The 22,514-nt window shown below is 36.8% G+C and overlaps 1 protein-coding gene across 2 annotated transcripts in view; it reads left to right on the top strand.

Moving 5' to 3' along the window:
* Positions 1-19,413, top strand: part of syn1 (synapsin I) — a 29,035-nt gene extending 9,622 nt beyond the window's left edge. Inside the window, exons 7-14 of one of the 2 annotated variants that reach the window (NM_001126437.2) lie at positions 1,881-1,943; positions 2,100-2,242; positions 2,360-2,434; positions 6,439-6,541; positions 6,645-6,776; positions 10,223-10,295; positions 12,843-13,416; positions 16,466-19,152. In NM_001126437.2, coding sequence (NP_001119909.1) covers positions 1,881-1,943; positions 2,100-2,242; positions 2,360-2,434; positions 6,439-6,541; positions 6,645-6,776; positions 10,223-10,295; positions 12,843-13,416; positions 16,466-16,607 — 1,305 coding nt within the window. In that variant the 3' untranslated portion in view covers positions 16,608-19,152. Of the gene's footprint in view, positions 1-1,880; positions 1,944-2,099; positions 2,243-2,359; positions 2,435-6,438; positions 6,542-6,644; positions 6,777-10,222; positions 10,296-12,842; positions 13,417-16,465 lie in introns of both variants that reach the window. The other variant, XM_005167178.6, reaches the window with a different exon arrangement.
* The last annotated feature ends 3,101 nt before the right edge of the window (positions 19,414-22,514 follow it).

Here is a 22,514-nt window from a genome sequence, read left to right on the forward strand (position 1 = left end):
TTTTCCTCTCTCACTGGCCTTTTTTTTAAGATAAAGTGCAGCAGACTCAGACACAATTCTGGAGGCTCATTTTGTGCCTGAGCGGATGAATTTAGCTCTCGCATTTCTCTTACTGCAGCAGAATTGATGCCTATCAAGCACCATTGAGGCTGCAAATACAACATGTTCTCCTGATGATAAACAGTTTAAAGACTGACAACTTGTTGTAGCTGTCATATTTGGTATAAATAATTCATTTGGATTTGATATCAAATCCAAATGAATTTTTTATATATATTTAAAATAAATATATTTAAAATTGTAGTATAAATATTTTTTACACATTATGATTATAATTTTAACCTTATTTATAGAATATTAAAATGTTTAATCATTTAATACATTTTATTAAATGCTTAATAATTAAATGTTTAAATGATTAAACATTTACCAAACGACTCAAATAAACTTTACTATACACTTGAAAAGAACAAAATAAACTGGCTGCAAAACATTTGTACACCATTAGAAATGGTTAACCAACTAATTTGCCTTCATTAAATCTAAACTTTTTATTCTAGTAATTATTATAATTTTTAGCATTGTATATTTTTAATCCTTGTTTTTTTGTTATTTATTTCTCATTTGCTGTGTATTTTATTTTTTTTATGATGTCATTATATTACATACTTTAAAGGGCCATGACACCCCCCCACTTTCGGTTAAAGTCTACTTCAGAATTTTTTCAAAAGATGCATGATTAATGGGCGTGGAGCTCCGCGAGCATCGGGCAGGAGTGGGCGTGGCCAGCAGGGGAGAAGGGGAGTGAATAACTGTTGTTGTCAGTTAGCTCACAAAATGAGACACAAAGAGGAGACGCATGAGTTTATAGTTTACAAAGTTAAAATGCAAAGAAATGAACAGTGATTTAATGCCCTGCTATATGTGTTATTCGTAATTTCATATACAGACAACCACAATTTATATCATTATAAAGATAAGTGTGTTCATGTAAACACTATAAATGAGGACTTCTCCCTCAATCCCCGTATCCAGCAGACTCAGTGCAGCAGGTCTCCTGACCTGTCTATTTTAACCATTAACCCTGCTGGTAATCTGGAGGATTTAGGCAAACACAGCAGCACGGCGATGTGTCTGAATGTGAACGAACTCCTGATAAAAGACAGCGTCCGCCATTCTCTAATTCTCGTGCTGCTTTCCCGACAAAAATGCTAGCAGCACACACACAGCTTTGCTGTATGATCGGCCCTGATAAGATCGTGGGGGAAAACATGCAACAAACCCCGTGGATCATGGAAACAAACGCATATGAGCCTTCATGAACGGCTAAATACTGTGCTGTGGTTTCTGTGTCTCTCAGCTCGGGCTTGACACTGGCAGGTCTGGCAGGTCTCATAAATAATTAAGCAGCCGGCTGTTCTCATAGGATAAGAAAACTCCGCTATGAATAATAATGAGAAACCGACGCGTCATCATTGCACTTGCAGTACTGCGCTACGTCGCCGATTTTGATCCCGCCCCTCATTTTAAACCCGGAAGCTGAAATTAGCTGACAAAAGCTCAAAATTATCCAGTTTTCCCCACAATTAAAGCTGACAGGTGCTAACATTGTCTTAACTGATGCTCAACACGCACAAATCTGTTAATATAAAAAAAAAAAAAGTTCTCCGGGGTGTCCTGAACCTTTAAACATATCAAAAATGCTTCTGCAATAATGTCATGCCAATATAGCAACTTGAGAGAGAGCGAGAGAGAGGTAATAGGTGCTGTGGGTAATAAGTGTTTCAATCCGGCTTTACCACCGCAAGTATATTTCAAACCTGTGGGAAACACTGTGTGTCTCTAAATACTTTTAAAATAAATTGCTCTCTTGTCATTAGATTACTACACCTGGCTTTCCTGTGGTAGTGAAGATGGGTCATGCTCATTCTGGCATGGGAAAGGTATGAATGAAATAATTTCTTTAATGTTTATATTAACTGCTGTTTAGATATATATGACCAGTTACATTATTGATTTCATTAATTACATTTGCACATAAATCAAAGCACAAACTATCTATATTACCATATGACTAGTTCAGTCTTTTTCCTGTACAGGTCAAAGTAGACAATCAGTATGATTTCCAAGACATTGCTAGTGTTGTGGCTTTGACAAAGACGTATGCCACATCTGAGCCTTTTATTGATGCCAAGTATGACATCCGAATCCAGAAAATTGGGGAAAATTACAAGGCCTACATGTAAGAGATTTTAGCCACTATATTATTCTGGTTTCAAACATCATCTTTTGCACTTGCATTATAATTGGAACGGATTGTGAGACACTGTGTCATTCCTGCTGTTGTGTTATTGGACAGGAGGACATCCATATCTGGCAACTGGAAGACCAACACAGGATCAGCCATGCTGGAGCAGGTGGCCATGTCTGACAGGTACATACATCTTATAAAAATCTTATTCTGCCATTATGCAAAACTTCTGTAATATAACATTAGATAGGCCTTTTAGACATTTGGTTGTCTAAAAAAACATATTTAGTGTAATTTAACATTAGTAACACATACTATATGATCATTTCTCTTTTTTTTTGACATGCTTCCTCTCATGACAGCTAACTGCAGGTTAATTCTATAGCAGCATCACATTATCATTCAAAATAAAAAATGAAGTTAAAAAAATGACATGCACGCTAATAATATAGTTAATTATTACCTCATTAACGGGCTATATGCAATGTTCTATATGCATGGCGAACTGTCATGCCTTTGTAAACTCACTGCATGTAAGATCTGTTCTTTTAATGAACAATAATCCTCACTGCCTGAAAAGAAACTCTGTTTTAAGTTTTATTGTTCCACGCCATGTCCTAAAAACATGGAAATAAATTTTACTAAAGTTTTTCAATGGATTTTCTACGATTGCTTGCTAGACCTAACGACGATTGCATTTAAAAAGCCTTTCATCTTGAACAACTAAATAAATGCTCATTTCTATTTAGCTGACTATATTTTAATTAAATGACATTATGGAGGCTGTTATGACATTAAAAATAGCCACATCAACCTTTCCCTGGAAGTTTAATGGCGTCTGAAAAACACTTTTGAAAATATAGCCCATTATTCACCCAGTACTAAAATCTGCATTTGCATTTCCTGTATTGAACCAGTTGGGGTCTCGAGTGTGACTTCATACATTTCCCATTCCAAATAATGTGTCCCAAATCAGCTATTTACTATTATAAATAAGTTTAATAAGGATGCAGATTTCTGTCTTTTTAGGCAATTCAATTGGTTTTGCAATGTAATTGTATGAAACTACAATGCAATTAACTAAAGTTAATTAATTCAGTTGATTGGACATGATTTGAAAAGGCATACACTTGTCTATATAAGGTCCCAGGGTTGACAGTGCATGCCAAAGCACAAACCAAGCATGAAGACAAAGGAATTGGCTATAGACCTCCATGACAGGATTGACTTGAGGCACGAGGTTGGGAAAGTTACAGAAAAATTTCTGCTGCTCTGAAAGTTCCAATAAGCACAATGGCCTCCTTCATCTGTAAGTGTAAGATGTTTGGAACCAGGACTCTTCCTAGAGCTGGCAGGCCATCTAAGCTGAGTGATCGAGGAGAAGGGCCTTAGTCAGGGAGGTGATCAATAACCTGATGGTCACGCTGTCTGAGCTCCAGCATTCCTCTGTGGAGAGAGGAGTACCTTACAGAAGGACAACCATCTGTGCAGCAATCCACCAATCAGGCCTATATGGTAAAGTGGCCAGACGGAGGCCAATCCGAACCTGGAATTTGCCAAAAGGCATCTGAAGTACTCATAGGAAATTAAACTTTCTGGTCTGATGAGGCTAAAATTGAACTCTTTGGAGTGAATGTCAGGCGTTACGTTTGGAGAAAACCAGGCAGCGTTCATCACCAGGCTAATACTATCCCTAACTGGAACTGGAAGACTAGTCAGGATAGAGGGAAAGATAATTGCAGCAATGTACAAAGAATGAACACCTGATTTAGAGTGCTCTTGACCTCAGACTAGGGCGACGGTTCATATTCCAGCAGGGAAATGACCCAAGGCACAACATCAAAATATCAATAGACTGGTTTGACAACAACTCGTTGAATGTCCTCGATTGGCCCAGCCAGAGCCCAAACCTAAATCCTTTTGAAAATCTCTGGTGAGATCTGAAAATGACTGTACACCATCGCTTCCCATCCAACCTGATAGAGCTTGAGAGGTGCCGCAAAGAGAAATGGGCAAAAATTCCCAAAGACGGGTGTGCCACGCTTGAGGCATCATATTCAAAAGGACTTGAGGCTGTAATTGCTGCCAAAGGTGCATCAACAAAGTATTGAGCAAAGGCTGTGAATACTTATGTACATGTGAGTTTTCAGGTTTTTTATTTTTAATACATTTGCAACAATTTCAAAATATCTTTTTTCACATTGTCATTATGGGGTATTGTGTGTAGAATTTTCAAGAAATAAATTAATTTAATCTATTTTGGAATAAGGCTGTAACAAAAAATATTTTGGAAAAAGTGAAGCACCATGAATACTTTCTGGATGCATTGTATATTACGATATTAAAACTTAGATTACTTGAAAAGTTCTGTGTGGAAAGAATTTTTATTTAAAAAGATTTTATGTGGGGAGTGCAACTTTAGAAAACATACATTCTTTGTGGCAAGTCTGACAGTTTTTATGTGCATATTTAATTATCAAATGCAAAATAACACTGAACAGTCTTCTTCACTGTGTAAATTAAAAACAATTTGTCTTTGTTAAAGCTTAAATATTGGAGGGTTTAAACTTGACTGGAGAGTTTAACCTTGTAATAATGTTAAATTCTACTATGTTTAAACTCTAGAAATACTAGAATAAGTAAGAAAATTGGCACTGACACTTTAGCTTTCAAAGTGAAAGTGTGTGAAATCAAAGCAGAACTGGAACAGGTGGGTCTGTGTGGTGCATGACAGGATTTTAGTCCATATCGTGACAGAATTGTAGTCAGAGTAAAAGTGAATGTTTTCCAGCGATCTATGATCTTAGATCACTGGTTATCGTGACAGTATAGGAATAGCCCATAACTAGGTTAGTCATCAAATACACAGGAATAAGTGAACACGTAAAGTGCGTCCAGGGCCGGAGTGGGACTCCTTTTCAGCCCTGGAGTTTCAAGCCTTAGACCAGCCCACCTCAGTTCATGAGTAACTATTAAAATAACGTAATTTCCAAATCAATTTCTAATAATAATATCATGTCTTTTTCAAGGAAACAGCTGGGTTTTTCATAAATATGAGAACATTAAAGGGAAGCTAAATCTCCAACACTATTCTTTAAAACATCACAATGTCTGCATTATCTGAATATATATTCTGTGCAAAATTCTTTGTTGATATCCAGTCCTTTGTATTGGTGGTCACACACACACACACGCGCACACGCACACGCACACACACACACACACACACACACACACGCACGCACGCACGCACGCACGCACACACACACACACACACACACACACACACACACACACACACACACACACACACACAAATAATATTTACACCTACATAAGTAACTCAAACAGTATTATATGTCTTAACACTAAAAATGAAAAAATAAACAAATTAGGTAATATATGAACTTGAGGCGGCGGCGTTGTAATGCAACGTGCTGACCACTGGACCACAGTGGCTTAATCAAAGCTCTTGATGTAGTGAATCCTCAGATTTTTATTGTGTGTGATATTCATTAATATTAATTATTCGAATTCTTATATTCACTAAGGTGTCTATGTTTGTTTTCGAATGATAATTACATCATCATTAACCTTTTGCTCACGGGGCTGCAAAAAAAATAAATAAAAAGAGTGGAGCTGCGGCAAAATAATGAATAAAAAGAGTGAGGCTATGGTCAAATAAATACATAAATGAAAAAAGTGCACCTGCTGAAAGTGCAAGCAGCTAGGGACACTGGCCCTCGCGGCCAAAAATAGACTGACACACCGGGAATTCTCCCGATCCTCCCGATTAGCCAATCCGGGCCTGAGTGGGTCTATTCAATCATTAGCCTAACTTTGTGCTATTCTTAGACGTCTATTAGATCTTGACTGACAGCCCCCAAAATCAGCCTTGTTTTAGCCAAGACATCCACGCTAGACGTCTATTTGATTTCTAATAAACACAAAATGAATTGTCACATCTGATGTTTTAAACAGATATATCCCACATTTAAATCAGGTCAGTTTGTTCCATGTTTAGATTACATTTAAATCTAAACAGTCAATGACCCCTAGTCAAATATTAGTGTCTTGCACTGCAGTGATCCTGATTCCCTTGTTTGCTCTGGGTAGTGTACTGTTGGTGTGGGTGGCTGCTTTTAGTGGAATACACAAGGTCATCATTTGCACTTTTTCCCCTGCAGGTATCGTATGTGGGTGGATGTGTGCTCGGAGGTCTTTGGGGGTCTCGATATATGCGCTGTTGAAGCACTGCATGGTAAAGACGGTCGAGATTACATAATAGAGGTAATGACATCTGCAAAAACAGGCAGCTTTTAAAAGAATTAAACATATGCTTAGTGCCCTAGGCAAGCGCTCATTTCTGTCTCTTTCTGTGTTTGTTTATTAGGTGGTGGGCTGCTCAATGCCTCTGATTGGAGACCAGCAGGATGAGGACCGGGCTCTCATGGCTGACCTTGTTGTGGCTAAAATGAACGAGACAGTGCCACGCACTTCAGCTCCCACTACAGTCCGTTCTCAGGTTAACACTCTCACTTCAAAACATGCTCAAACTAAGCTCACTGGATATATGTGCATTCTAAATTATATCATGTTGTTTTTTGGAACATTTTGTGATGCAAACAAAGTAAAATGCTTAATTGTAGGCTCTAAATGCAAAATTTATAAGAAAGTTTTAATGTTAAGTTTTATTAGAAACAAATGAATGTAAATCTGGAATGCTTTCTTATGTTTGTTGCACTTAAAGATACAGTCAGAAAGAACAGTCATCAATCTAAGACGCATTTAGCTCATAGCATGCCTTGATAATAAAACCAGAAACCATTTTGGACATTTTCCAGAGGTGGCAATGAGGTGGCAGTTGTCGCACTGATTGTGCCATCAGGTTCAGTGTTCCTATTCGTTTTTGGCTTGACATTTGTCATACTGCAGGAAAGTGTTTGAAAACTACTGACACTGCCAGAATTTCATTGGAGGGAAATTTGGATAATAACAGCTTTCAAATCAACGATCAAAGGCAAAAGATTTAAGCCTTAGATTATAAGAGTCTTTTAGAATTTCTAAAATTGGTCTTAGATGCCCAAATTGTGGCTAAAATCACACAATGTTAGCAATTGCTACCATAAACCTAATCAACAGTGTTGGCTATGGCAAAAAAGTGTGATTTGTCATGCCATTTAAGCTTGTTTTTACACATTTCAACTCTATTTCAAAGGCTGAAAAATTGAACAAAAAAACATAAAATCAAGATAATAAAAAATGATTCAAGCTGACAATAATTAATAGGCTATAATAATTATTACAATACTGCACTAATGGTAAATGCAAAAAAATTGAAATAATATATATTGAGCTGAATTATTATCTCCCTTAATTATTAGCCTCCCTGTTTTTTTCACCAACTTCTGTTTAAGGAAGAGAAGATTTTTTCAACACATTTCTAAACATAATAGTTCTCATTTCTCATCTACTCATTTCTAATAACTGATTTTCTTTTATCTTTGCCCTGATGACCGTAAATAATAGTTGACTAGATATTTTTAAAAACACTTCTAAACAGCTTAAAGTGTCCTTTCAAGGCTTAACTAGCTTAATTAGGTTAACTAGGCAGGTTAGGGTAATTAGGCAAGTTATTGTAAAACAATGGTTTGTTCTGTAGACTATTGAAAGGGGCTAATAATTTTGACCTTAAAATTGACCTTAAAACTGCTTATATTCTAGCCAAAATAAAACAAATAAGACTTTCTCCAGAAGAAAAAATACTATCAGACAAACTGTGAAAATTTATTTGCTCTGTTAATCATTATTTGGGAAATATATAACAAAAAAAAATTCAAAGGGGGGCTAATAATTCTGAAATCAACTAGATATTTTTATATATAATATGAATTAAGCCAAATGTATTATAAATTCAATGTATTTCTGCCTACAATATCATGATAAGTGTTAGTTGTAAATCCATGGTAAATGTAATTGATTTGTGTACTAAAATGCCTTTTAAGTGAATCAATAGCTATGTTTCCATTTTTTTTTTTGCACATTTTAGAGATGTGCATAAAAATTGGTTTATGAAAACGGAAATTTGGAAAATGTACATAAATAAAGTTTGTGCATAACTGAGTAGGATAAACTTTTTATTCGATAAGAAAAAAATTGCACAAACTATGATGGAAACACTTTTACTGAACAAATTCCAGTATGCGCATTAAAGATCATGTGATTTTGCTATACGAGAGAGAACATGTGATGATAAAAATGTGTGTGAATGGACAAACCAGCAGGCTGAACACCTTGTAAAACATCTGAAATTTTGTTTTGGTTATTTTAAAACACCCTTTACCTTTTCAGTATTAGTGTTATTATATCATTAATGACCTTTAGAATAGTCAAGAGGCCTGACGCCTGAAGCCTTCAAACGCCACCACGTGTTCATTGCGTGTCAGCATTGTCTTCTGAGGCGCAAGTCATTTATTAAATAAGGAAAAGATTCACGCAGCTTCTCCTACCTCAATAAATTCCATTTTTACTGTAATTTTTGGCACCAGTTATTTAGGAATTGATGGTTTTGTTCTCTTTGACTGATTGGATGGAAATGCTGCTTTATTCGCTCTTCGTTTATTCGATATTCACGTTTTGTGCATAAATGTCATTTGCATCTTTAAATAGAATCACTGTGCACAATGCTTTTTTTTTACATCAGTTCTTTTAAGAATCTCTGCAATATTTCATCTTGCTTTGAACTAATTAAAAACACAGAGACATTTGTGCTGAGTATGTATAAAACTAAATCTGTGCCAAACAAAACACTTCTAGCTGAATCTTGCTGCACACTTTTTGGCCAAGTTAATAAATGGTCAGTGCAGTTTGAGATTCAAACGAATACCATGGTTTCATTAAGTTTTTTTTTTTTTTTTAGTGTTTAATGTTTCTCATACACTACAGAAATGTCCATGATTATCAGTAATTCGTTATAGCTCCAGCATGACCTCTAAAAAAAGTCACTCAGACAGGAAACATTTCACAAAATGTTTTATCACAAATAATACAGAAGCCATACGTATAGTGCCCATTACGTGCTAAAAAATTATGTGGTATACCGTCAAAATGTTCCAAAACATAAAAAAGAGAATTTATTAAACTACAATTTTGCCAATGATAATTTACTTGAAATGAATAATAGTTGTACAATCTTATGCGAGACTTTAAATAACCTCAGCATATCAAATGATCAAATGATCAAATTTTAATGAGCTGCTCAGTTTGAACCAGCATGTTTGGAGCTCAGAAATACTGCTATCGCTTTACAGTATATCTGAGTTTAAAACATGCATACAAAAAAACTTCAATTTTTGCTTGTGCATCATAAAATAGTGTAATGCTCTACATAATACAGTAAAGCTCTGTACTTTCTACCCACCAGTCAGTATATATTGTCCGTTTAGATGCTCAGCAGAAAAAATATATGAATGCTGAACTTACACTCATAGCATGAGTCTGAGATCCTTTTTTGATTGCAGCGCAGAGACTGACATTCTCCATTATTCCCAAAGCTGTGATTGTAATGATGCATAGTCACACAGATGGGAGAGAATTGGGAGGAGAAACTGCCTTTAATACATAAGCCAGAGAGACTCAAACATCTTCTCTCATCACTACTCTGAATCAAATCACTTATTGGTTTAATTCTCTCCGCTTTTATGCTAAACTGACTGCCTGAAGATTAATGACTATATGCGTTGTCATTTATGTTTCAAGAGTGATGTTCAGCAGTTTTGGAGGATGCAGCTGTTTAAATGTCTTATCTAAGGCAGAAATTTTCATTTTTTGAAGGAAAGCGATTAATCGTGATCTTGAAATATACTTTATTTTACACAGAAAACTTTTGGGGACAGTGTTTTATTTATTTGAGGATATTGCTTGTTAATATCAATATCTGATATTGTTTTTACTATTTTATGTCGGTTTTAGGGCCCAGCTGTTTCTCCTCAGCCCATCTCTCAGTCTAGAGTCCCACAGGCACAACAGCGCCCTCCTCCACAGGGTAAGGCATTACATTACTGCAATAATAAAGATAAAGCACACCAGGAATTATAACCCAGAAATCATTTACTTGTTTTTGTATCAGTCTAAATACGTATCACTTTCTTTCTTGTGTTTCCAAAAATGTTAAGATGTTATTGTAAATCTAGGAAAGTGATTTATACTGTCAAATTGCAAAAAAAACAAAAAACAAAAAAAACAATATATATCATATATGCACTACAGGAAAAGTATATAAAAGGCAATACAATAGATTTTTTTGTCCCCATAGCCTTTATATTTGCAAGCCACATGAAGGTTTGACATTATTAATTCAATATTATTTATATTTCAATAGGCATTTTTTGAGTAAATAAGGGCTATTTTACCTGTTAGAAGTAAGTAGTTTTGAAATAGCTTTTATTTGACTTGAGGCATTTTTATGTAAATTTGTTGAAATATGTGCATACGATTTGTCTGTTCAGATCAATGCAGAAAAGGAAATGACAGATGGGCTTATTGAAAATGCTAATTCACTCTCTGACAGTGAAGGCTGCATATTGAAAGCCAAATGACTCCAGTTACTTTTCTCTAAACAGAGTCTTCCAATTTTCCATTTCTGACAGACTTTACCGCAGAGTGAAATACAAACGCCAAGAAGTATTATTTAACTATGATGTTACCTATGATGAACCAGATGTTGCAACTTTACCTCAGAAGTGTGATGTATTTTCATTAATTTATGACCCTCATGTTGGTTAAATCCTCAGAGACATCTTTAGAACACAAATTAAGATATTTCAGATGAAATCCGAGAGCTCTTTGAGCCTCCATGGACAGTGACGATCCAGAGATGTTCAATGTTCGAGAAAATGAGCCAAATGTGTTGAATATGTTTTTCCAAACAATTGAATGTGTTTTCAGTGGTTCAACTATAATCCTCCAAAGCTCCAAGAAACTTTTTGTGCACCAAAAATCTGTTTAAATTATTTTGTTTATCTATGTCTTCTGCATCAGATCAAAGTACACATTTACTGTAGAATTACAATATACTGCCATTAAATTCAGCAGCGCAAGAAAATATCTTAATTTGTGCTTCTTAGTTAAACTACTGTCTCAGGGGTTGAAACAACATGGTGGGTGAGAAATTAATATAAGAATTTACATTTTTGAGGATGTTAGGCATTATATCACATTATTATTCTAGAGGTGAAGCAGAGTTTAAGATTTTATCTAAAGATTACAAAAACAGGACTAACTCCATCCAAGGATTCTTTTGTTTTCATATTTATTTTAATTCAGTATCATGAATCACTTGTTCTTTTACTGCACCTGTTATCTTTTCCTATTTTTACAGTGATGGAAATAAATATTCAACATCACTCTTTTTCCTCAGAAAACGTATTTCTAAAGGGGCTGTTAGCTTGAAATTTTCACCAACTGTGTGTAACAATCAAAGAAATCCTTATATGCAAAGAAAGTCTACGGAATTACTAAACTTACTATTTTACAAATTAAGTTATGTGTAATAAAATGAAATGACTCAGGGAAAAAGTATTGAACATATGAAGAAATGGAGGTGTAGAAAGTCAGTGAAGGTTCAGACAGCAGCTGAACTCTTTCAGTAGTTTTTTAGCAACCCTCTGCCCTTTCTCATTGTAAATTAATGTTTGCTGCTCCTGTCCGTCATCTACATTAGCAGGATGATCAAGATAAAACCAGAGTGGACATTTCAGCAAGAAACTCTCAAATGGCTTCAGAGAAAGAAAGTCAAGCTGTACAACTAACTGACTTGAATTTTATATAAAGTATTAAATGTGTTTCAGTAGTTCATTACTCTCTCCTTGTGTCATTTTATTGTCATCACACATTACTAATTTTTCAGATTTTTAATTTTTTTTTTTTTTGTTATATTTTTATGTTTTTGTTGTTTGGAATTTAACCAGAATCTTGTTCATTTCCATGTTAACAGCTCCTTTAAAAATATTATTCCCTGGAAAAAAACATGACATGTTCAATCCGCTTGTTAAGTGTGACGTCACGCGAAGCAGCTTCCGGGTCTAAGTGCTCTATTCAACTGAATGTGGAGACTCATGAAATGGTAATAATACAAAGCGTTTTAATGCTTTCGAAAATCACGATCGCAGTACATATGTCCATGCCTAATATCCGATGTCCAGAAAGTGATAAATTTTTTTATAAATTGTAAATTTTTTGGTATTTGTTATGCAGCAAGCCCAGAGATTGTTGTGTACACTTTGGTTTTATATAAAAGTAACTTTAATGTGTGATAGGAATAAAACGTGGTCATATACGAATGATTTCTCCACTCAATGAATGGCGGCTTGGACCCGGAAACAGTATTACATACGTCACAAACACGTCACCACTTAACAAGCGGATACTTGCTACCCCCACTCTTTATTCTCTGCTGAATTGCAGAAGTCATTTGTAATATTATAAATGTCCTTATTTATCGTATATTTGACGAAAGCTGTTTACTTCACCAGCAAAATGAAGCAGATATTCCAACTATATTTTGCCCTGTAAGAATGAGCTCTTGTTTTAGGAGGCCCTCAACAAGCTGCTGCTAGCACTGCTGCTACCCGTCAAGGAGCACCACCACAGCAGCGGCCCTCTCCTCAAGGCCAGCCTCCTGCCCAATCCCAGTCTGTGACCAGCCCTATTGCTCAGAATCCACCTGCTCAACAACCGCGGCCCAATCAACCGCCCCAGCGACAGGCCAGTCAAGGTTCAGCAGCTCCACAGAGGCCTCCTGCAGCACAGATACCTGCTCAGCGTGGCTCTCCTCAGTCACAGAGGCAAGGCGGACCCCAACAAGGTGGTCCTCAAACTGGTGGTCAGAGTCCCAAACCAGCCGGTCAGCCCCAACAGAGGCCTCAGCAGCCAAGACAAGGCCAGCCAACCAGGCAGCCTACCCAGGGTGGCCCACAGCAGACCCAGGACGCCCCACAGCCAGCCCCGCAAGGCAGTCCTCGTCCTCCTACCACACAACAACCACGGCCTACTGCACCGGGACAGGGAGGCCCAGGAGGCACACGCCCTCCCTTGCAGCAGAAACCCCAACCTCCACAGAAACCCAGTCCTGATCACCCTGCCTTGAGTGGATCACCGCAGCTTAAGTAAGATGTTTTTTGTCCTCTGTGTAATCGGCTTGAAAATGATAGGTTCCACTCACTGGATGTGAAGGTTTCGATGATTCATAAGCATTTGGACATGTTTTTCTATTGATTGATGTTGTTTCGTAACCCATGCGAGTGAATACACCAGATGGTGCCCATTTTTCTCAGCTGTGCCTCAAATTGCATGACAAGATGATGGTATGATTGACAGTGGCTGTGTGAATTAGAGTAAAGCTATTAAGGTTAAATACAAACTTCAAAAATAGATGTATTCAGATTTAATTGCACTGAGCGCCTAATTTTGGGATCGGAACAACCAAAAATGTCATTTTGGGGTGGAGGAGAGATGATGTGAAATGGGACACAGAGGTCAGTTATGGCTAAATATATAGGTCTCCTCTTGTGCTAATTATTTGGATTATACCTGAACTTGGATCTCCTGACCTTGGTTAAATAAGCTTCATTTACAGTGTGGTTCACAAGCTCTCTATTTAATTTGATTTAATATTCAGTTGGTTCTAGTATCAGTTGGTAATATCCTATTTTACTCGCCTGTTTAAAGGTTAAAGCCAGTTAGACTGAAAATCTAACTCTAAAGCTGCAGCCACACTAGACTTTTCTCCCCATAGACTTCCATTCATACGCACACGAATGCAGCAGACCAAAAACGTAAGCTCATGCGACAAGTTTCGCAGTTTGCTGCATTGGATAGTTCAAGCTTGGTGAACTCTGACCTGAAATCGCATCACGTGAATGCGTGAGACCAATCAAAGATCAAAACATGACCTCTCTGTAGAGAAATTTAAAACAGACCAATCGCTCGCTTTTTTATGTCTAATCATCTTGTTTAATCTTGCCTCTTTTCGCAGCACCGTATGACAGATTTTCACACGCACAAACTCTAATGTGACCGCGGCATAAGTGAAGTTTAACAAACTGATTTCCAGAGGAGCACATGATATATATGATCGTAGCTGGTCTCCCATCCATAATCATTAACAAGCCAATCGGATTAATTCAAACTCACTCTAGCCTGTCTAGTATTTCTCCCTTATCTTGCTTTTTGAAGAATCCCCCCATCCATGCCATCTCCTCCTTTACCAGAGGGAGCTATTGAGAACTACCTGATCTTGTACTTCCTTTAGGGCTGCACGATATTGGAAAAAACTGACATTGCAATGTTTTATTTTTATGCAGTATTTATTGTGATATTCTATATAATTTCACTAGATGAAATGAATAGCTCTATTTGGAAAAAATTGACATAATTTTACATTGATTATGATGATTTTGTAGAACGGATCTGCATCAAATACAACATACCAATTAAAAAGTATTGATAAAAACAGACCAAAGATATAAATGAAAAACACCAACAGATGCTTTTTGTATCTCTCTGGAAGTCTACCAGTATTCAGGTGCACAAAATGAGTTATCAAATGTAAAATAACAGTGAAGTTTTCATTTTGTATATACATACAGTGAAATGCAAACTTTCTTAAACTTATAAACATTATAATTTCTTGTTTGTGAATGCTTTAAATGTTTACATAATCACACACCCTAAAACACAAACACCATCAACTGTGGTTCTTGGTCAACTGTAATCTTGATTCGACATTGCAGTTCCAGCGATGTGACTATTGCAGATGCGCACATTGCGATATCGATTTTTAAACAATATATTGTGCAGTCCTAACCCCTTACATGCTTATCTCAGAGCTCAGGGTTCTCTCCCGGGACAGCATGCCAAACCTGTTAATATTATATTATAAGTGAAAATTATAAAGAAAAATCTTTTGTAATATTATTAATGTACTAGCTTTCAATTTTTATCAATTTAATGCATCACAGAAGAAGAAATTAAAATTTTTTTAAGTAAAAAATTAATTTTCTTTAAAAAATCTTACCAATCCTAAACTTTTCAGTAAACAATAATTATACAGCATTAAGACTTAATAAATATTAATAATAAAAACAAATCTAGCTACACTGATTGTGCTATATGAAGTAAAAAAACAATTATGATACATTTACATCTCAATAATGTATTAGCAATGCCTGTTTTAAAGTGCAATAATAAAGCAATAAAACGGTCAAATCAATCCCAGTAAAATAACTAAAACTAATGTATAATGAATGCCAGATTAGCAGTTGGCAATGTGTCACTTTGTAAAAACCTGCATTACTTTCTTCAACTTCTTCAAATAAAGTAATTCACACAGCCATCCATCTTTTTCAAAATAGGAAACGTTCAAGCTGTAGAAATTGGATACAGCCTAATCAAATGGGACTTGGTCTGAAATAATTTGGCCATGGGTATTAAATACGAAACATCAATTGAATTGATTTACATGTCCAAAAGCTCTTGAACAGATTCTAGAAATCATACTATGGTGATCTTAATAATGATAATGACATTTGACTATAATGATGATAACAATAAATGTGGCTTATACATATAGGCAAACGTAAAATTAAAACAAAGGAGATACAGAAGTATGCACACTAGATCTGGTATTTTGCATGCCAAAGATGGCTTCCTTCAGTCCTACACCCACACCATTCATGCACTTGATTGTGGAAATTGCATTTTTTCTGAACGGAAATGTGCATTCAATCTATTTTCACCTTCAAAGCATTTGTCAGCAAGTATGAATGTGATCATCTTATTCCCACTGCTCCTCAATGAAGACTAACAGGAGAAAATGTTTCACAATACTCTAAAATTTACATCACTGAGATATGCTTACGCACTTGTTTCTTCATTTAGGAATAGTGTTCCAGAATAAATAATGACGATAAGTGCATGTATCTACATCCAGAGATGCCATTTCCCATAAGGGCTGATGTAAACATTGCACTTGAGTCATGATTGCTTCAATGATCGACACAAAAGACAGCACATGGATTTCATTCTCTCTCTTTCTCTCACAGCTTCTTTATTTTTATCTCTGCCATACCTCTATAAAGCCATCATCATCATGGGTTTGCTGCATGACTTTAATAGCCTCTTCCTCTCCTTTATTGCCACTTCTTCTCTTTGTAGCAAATCCCAGTCTCTTACCAATACATTCAACATTCCAGAAACGCCGGCCGCCCAGCACCAAAGTCCTAGTCAGGACGAAGCCAAGGCTGAGACCATCCGCAACCTTCGGAAATCCTTTGCAAGCCTCTTCTCCGTGGAATAAACACACACACACACTCACACATACACACACACACACACACACACATACACAGAGAGTCTTACTGACAAAAAACACACAAATATATTAACAAATACACAAAGAAAGGACCAATCGCACATTGCCGTGCATGTCAATTTGCAACGCAACACTGATCAAACACTGCCTGCACTGCTGAAGATTGCAATATGAAGTGAGATATCACAACATTATTGCAATAAAATCTTTTAAGACGACTTAATTCTGTAGACACATTCCCAGTTTTGGAGTCCAACTGATAGAGGGAGGTGTGAAAATGAAATAACACACACTGAACACACTCGCACACACACTTTTACACTACCTACACAGTGACTGGACACGTGCTAATACTTGCCTATTCATTCCGGTCTCCTATGATTAACTTGTCGCTGGTAATCTTAGATTCTTTTTGCAAATGAAATGTTTTTGGTGGACATTTTGTTGTAGAATCATCCCCCGCCACGCTTTCTCAGATATATAAGATATCTGAAATATGTCTGCTAACTGTCAGAAGCATGTTCTGTTACAACAAGGGGCACCATCTAATGAGTTTACCTGTCGTGTGCCACATTGTAACGTAAGCAGTTTATCGTACCCGCTTAAGATTTGGATTTTTGCAATGATTGTGACCCATTGTGTGAAAATTTGCACAAGCTTCCATCGTCAAAAACAAACCCCCGCGGCTGTAAGCTCTACTTTGAAACTGCATGTCACTTAAGGAGAACGTAGTCGCACAATGTGGGTGGTCTTGCTTTGTGTCGTGTCGTTGCGCCTAGATTAGGTAGTTGTAGTAAAAAACGTTTCATTTTCGTGAGCAAACTGTCGCTGCTTCCCCGACGTCCCTCTTCCTGACTAAATACACACCCTTTGACGTGTTGCCTTAGCCAGACAGGCAAACATAAAGAGATTGGTTTCGTGCAATCGCATATGTCTCAGGGATGTCCTGAAGAGAAAGGCGCAACTGTTTAGGCGTCATTGATCAGGTCTTCCAACCCATTACTGAAGAGAGTCATCGCCTGCGAAAGCCAGTAACGGGAGGAATCTGTCGAATGTATTCGTTTGCTACATATACATGTTTGCACACTAATACTGTAACACTTGAGAACATATGAGATGTGTGGACAGCTCAGGAAGGTTTGTTGCATTAAGAGAAGGTCTATTTTGCATGCCTGGATGAGCATGTAGGTGTTTGAAGCTGCTTGTCCATTGCGCTTGTGGCCCTATGAAACCGCAAAGCCAAACTATAAAGCCAAGGATGCAAACGTCTTCATAAAATGATCATCTTAAGTTGAGAAGATGCTCATCTTGTGTTGGGTTTTAGACTAAACCGCAGCTAGTAGTGTGATCGTAGTTACACAATGTGGTACACACTCCTGAAACTTTCGCCATACCCAAGGAGTTTAGAGCTCAATCGGCAGTGTCTTCCACAAGTGAGGATGAAACGTCCCAACACTGGTGTGTTTTAGGCAATATATTTAGTCAAGGTCATTCCAGGAGTCCCGACCCATCCCGAAACCTGCCCCGCTTCCCGCTCACCAGCCTGTTGTGTATTCACAGTGATCCTTTTGTGACAAATGGTGCGTTAATTTGTATATATATATATGTATAATGTAATGTTGTACCGTAAACTGTCTAAACCAAATAGAAGTGTTGTACAGATCTTAACTCAACAAACGATGCAAATGTCCTGTATTTGATTTTACTCCCAAAAAGGTGATTGTTGTGGATCTTGTGTGACTGGATTTTCCTCAATCAGATAAGAATTAGGTTGTGCAGTATGTCCTCTGTAAACTTAACCTAACAGGTACGTGTTCTTTATTTCATCCATTTTGTGACAATTGCAGTTGTCAATCTTCAGCGTGTCCATTGATATGATTGTAAGTGGCTTGATTGGTTCACATATGTGGTAATGTAGATGGTCCACCATGATTTTTATGTGGCTCAGGCAAACTTTCAGTGCTCTTCTATGTGGTTTATGTTTTTTAGTATAATATGTATGTTAAATGATGGCTTTAATGAATGTCTAATGAATAGCTGTTTCACTGATTTAATCAAGTTTGGAGGCAAATGAAATGTGGATGATTTATCTGAATGTTGCAGTACCTGCGGGGAACCCATGCCTGAGGTTTGTAGTTCATACTTTGATTTTTTGTGGCATTTACATTTGTGTACCTTTTTTATATACAAAGGAACAGCGTCCTTTTAATGAAAATGTGTTGAAATGAGTTATAATTTCTAAATAGGTTTATCCTGTTCTGACTGTTTGAAACTCAGTGAATTTTATTGTCTGTTTCATGCCTGCCAGTTGTATAAAGAAAGGAAGATATAAAATGAAATCACAGATCTATATATATATATAGAGAGAGAGATTAAGTCTTAAATCCTATTAAAATGAGAAATATTGTTAAACATTGTGTAGTATTACACAAACAGATGCAACTTTGATGTGATTTTCAATGTAGCTTAATAATGGTGTCAAATTACTATGCTAAAATGTGCACATAATCAATAAAGTCTATCAAATAAATATGCATCACTTTTTTGTTACAGGCTCAGTTCGGAATATTAATGAAGTTGAAAGTCAAAGTACAAAGGCAGCACATTACATTGATTGCAGTTTTAAAGGGGTGACAGTCTACAGAGTTTCATTGTGAGTCCTTTAAAAGATAAAAGACTAATGAGGATCTCTGTCTGAATATATAAATGTTAAAATTGTATATTATTGATTTCACAATTAATAATTGATATATTACGCTTCTGTTAAGCAAATAAATAATGCATGTCCATCCTTTTGGTGTATGCAATATTATTTTCTAGCAGTCAAATGCTAATATTTAAATGGTGTAGTGATGTTGTGAAAGGACACACAGGGCCCTATCATACACCTGGCACAATGTGGCGCAAGGCGCAACACAATTGTTGTTTGCTAGTTTCAGCTGGAAGCAAGAGTCTTTTTGACGATCTGCACCATACTGTTTAAATAGCAAATGCATTTGCGCTCATATGTGCTCCCATTGCATTCCTGGCACATTGCTATTTTGAGGAACTAAAATAGACTGCGCAATAGACCAGCTGAGGGGAGGTCTAAAGTCCAGTGCAGAGCGCGTTAGTTGTGTGCCTCGCTTACATATTGCTTAATAAACATGCAGGAAGTACAGCAATACACAAGTATCTTTACAAGTGAAAAAGAACTAATGGAATAAAATATTACAAAAAAATATTATTTTCTACATAAACATAAAAACCACTTCATTCATCTCGGGGGATGGGGGGCTTTTTCTGTTATTATATGCATATTTATATTTGTTTTATTAAACACAAGCACATTTACATTTAAATAAACACATTTGCCACCTGTCAGGTTTTAGACATTTATTTGTTTGCTGGAAATTAGAACTGAATTTAGAAATAGTTTTGAAACAAGTCTTTGCACTTAATAAACTAAATTAATTATGTAGGCTAATTGATGTTGGTGCATAGGTCTACAACATGTTTCCTTATCCACGAAAGAGAATGAAAGTGAAAATAAAGAATGAGGAGGCTCATTCTCTCATTCTCGCGCTGGAGATGCTCTGTTTGACTGTTTTCTCTCTAGTAAAGCATTCAGTTTTTCCACTTACAAAGTCTGCCATGTAAATAGCAAATGTGCCATGGAGCCATGCAATTGACTCTTAAAGGGAATTGGAGAGGAGACTCTGATTGGTTTATTCTCAAAACACACCTATAACACTATAAAAGAATAAGCTCAACCCTGTTAGACCATGCGCCGCAGCCCAGAGCGGATTTTTCCATCCTTAAAATAGCATGAGTGGATTCGGACACACCCTTGATGCTTTTCCGCCCTGTGCTTTGGAGTTTTTGCGCCTATCGTTAAAATAAAGCTCAAAGAATGAGGAGGCTCATTCTCTCATTCTTGTGCTGCAGATGTTCTGTTTAACTGTTTTCTCATTGGTGAAGGATTTAGTTTTTCCACTTACAAAGTCTGCCATGTAAAAAGCAAATGCGCCATGGCACGACGCAACTGACTCTTAAAGGGTATTGGAGATGAGACTGATTCGCATTTTTCCGTCCTTAAAATAGCAAACTGTATCTTTAGCGCCCTGTGCTTTTCACTTTGCGCCTATCGTTAAAATAGAGTCCATAAAGTGAGTCAAATTAGTAGCAGCTCTGATGGATTTGTGAGTTGATTCAGTTAAGGATTGATCAAACTGATTGAAAACAAGAAACTTACTTTACTTTTGTCTGATCCCATGATGAATTTCAATCAGGCTGCTTTACATACTGTTTGTTGTTTTTAAGAAAGATACCATGGACGTCAAACTGGTAGTTTACCAATCCAAAGGATACCTGGACCATGATCAATTTAGTCCCTCGACACATGGCACGCTGGTGTGCAATGACCTGAGTTAAATTCCCACCTCCTATGCTTATCCTTCCTCTCTCTCTGCTCTTCACACTTTCCTGTCTGTACTCTCTACTGTCCTATCAATAAAAGGTGAAAACCCCTAAAAATCATATTAAAAAAATACAGGGTAAATTCAGTAATGTTGATCCTGGACGATCATCATTATTGAAATACAGGGTAAATTATTGACGCCAATGGTGTAGTGGTTAGTGTATCAACACAAGACACTCTGATGTTCACTGTTATCTGAGTTCAATTTCCACCTTGAGGTTCTATGCTGATCCTTTCCTTCTCTCTGTTTTCCTGTCTCTACTGTCCTATCAATTAAAGATGAAAACCCCCCAAAAATAGTAGTTATAACTAAAAGTTTAATTTCAGCATTGTTGATCCTGGACCATCATAAACATTTAAATACAATGTAAATTTGCTAATGTTGATCCTGGACCATCATCATTTAAATACAGTGTAATTTGTTGATGCCATTGGTGTGATGGTTAGTGCGGTGACACATGGCACGCCAGTGTTCATGACAACTTGAGTTAAATTCCACTTTGAGGTCCAATGCTGATCCTTCCTCTGGTGCCCCACACTTTCCTGTCTGTACTATCTACTGTCTTATCAATAAAATGTTAAACGCTCAAAAATAAATAAATAAATAAAATAAAATAAATACATACAGTGTAAATTCACTAATGTTGATTCTGGACCATCATCATCTTTTAAATACAGTGTGAATTGTCAGCGTCTAGGCGTAGTGGTTAGTGCGTCGACACATGACACTGTGAGTTCAATTCCCACCACAAGGTCTTATGCCGATCCTTCCACTCTCTGTGCTCCCTACACTTAGCTGTCTGTACTCTCTACTGTCTTATGAATTAAATGTGAAAACCCCCAAAATAATAATTAATAAACCATACAGTGTGAATTTACTAATGTTGATCCTGGACCAGGTGACGCAGTGGTGCAGTAGGTAGTGCTGTCGCCTCACAGCAAGAAGGTCACTGGTTTGAGCCTTGGCTGGGTCAACTGGCGTTTCTGTGTGGATTTTACATGTTCTCCTTGCGTTCATGTGGGTTTTTGTCTGGGTGCTCCAGTTTACCCCACAGTCCAAAGACATGCAGTACAAGGGAATTGGGTTGGCTAAATTGTAGTGTATGAGTGTGTGTATAAAAGTTTCCCAGGGAGATGGGTTGCAGATGGAAAGACATCTGCTGCGTAAAACATATGCTGGATAAGATGGCGGTTCATTTTGCTATGTTGACCCCAGAATAATAAAAGGACTAAGCCGAAAAGAAAATGAATGATCCTGGACCATCATCACTTAAATACAGAGTAAATTCACTAGTGTTGATCCTGCACCATCATCATCACTTAAATACAGTGTAAATTCACTAGTGTTGATCCTGCACCATCATCATCATTTAAATACAGTGTGAATTACCAGAGCCAATGATGTAGTGGGTGGTGTGTTGACACATGGCATG

This window comes from Danio rerio, chromosome 8, assembly GCF_049306965.1.
Source record: "Danio rerio strain Tuebingen ecotype United States chromosome 8, GRCz12tu, whole genome shotgun sequence".
NCBI lineage: Eukaryota > Metazoa > Chordata > Actinopteri > Cypriniformes > Danionidae > Danio > Danio rerio.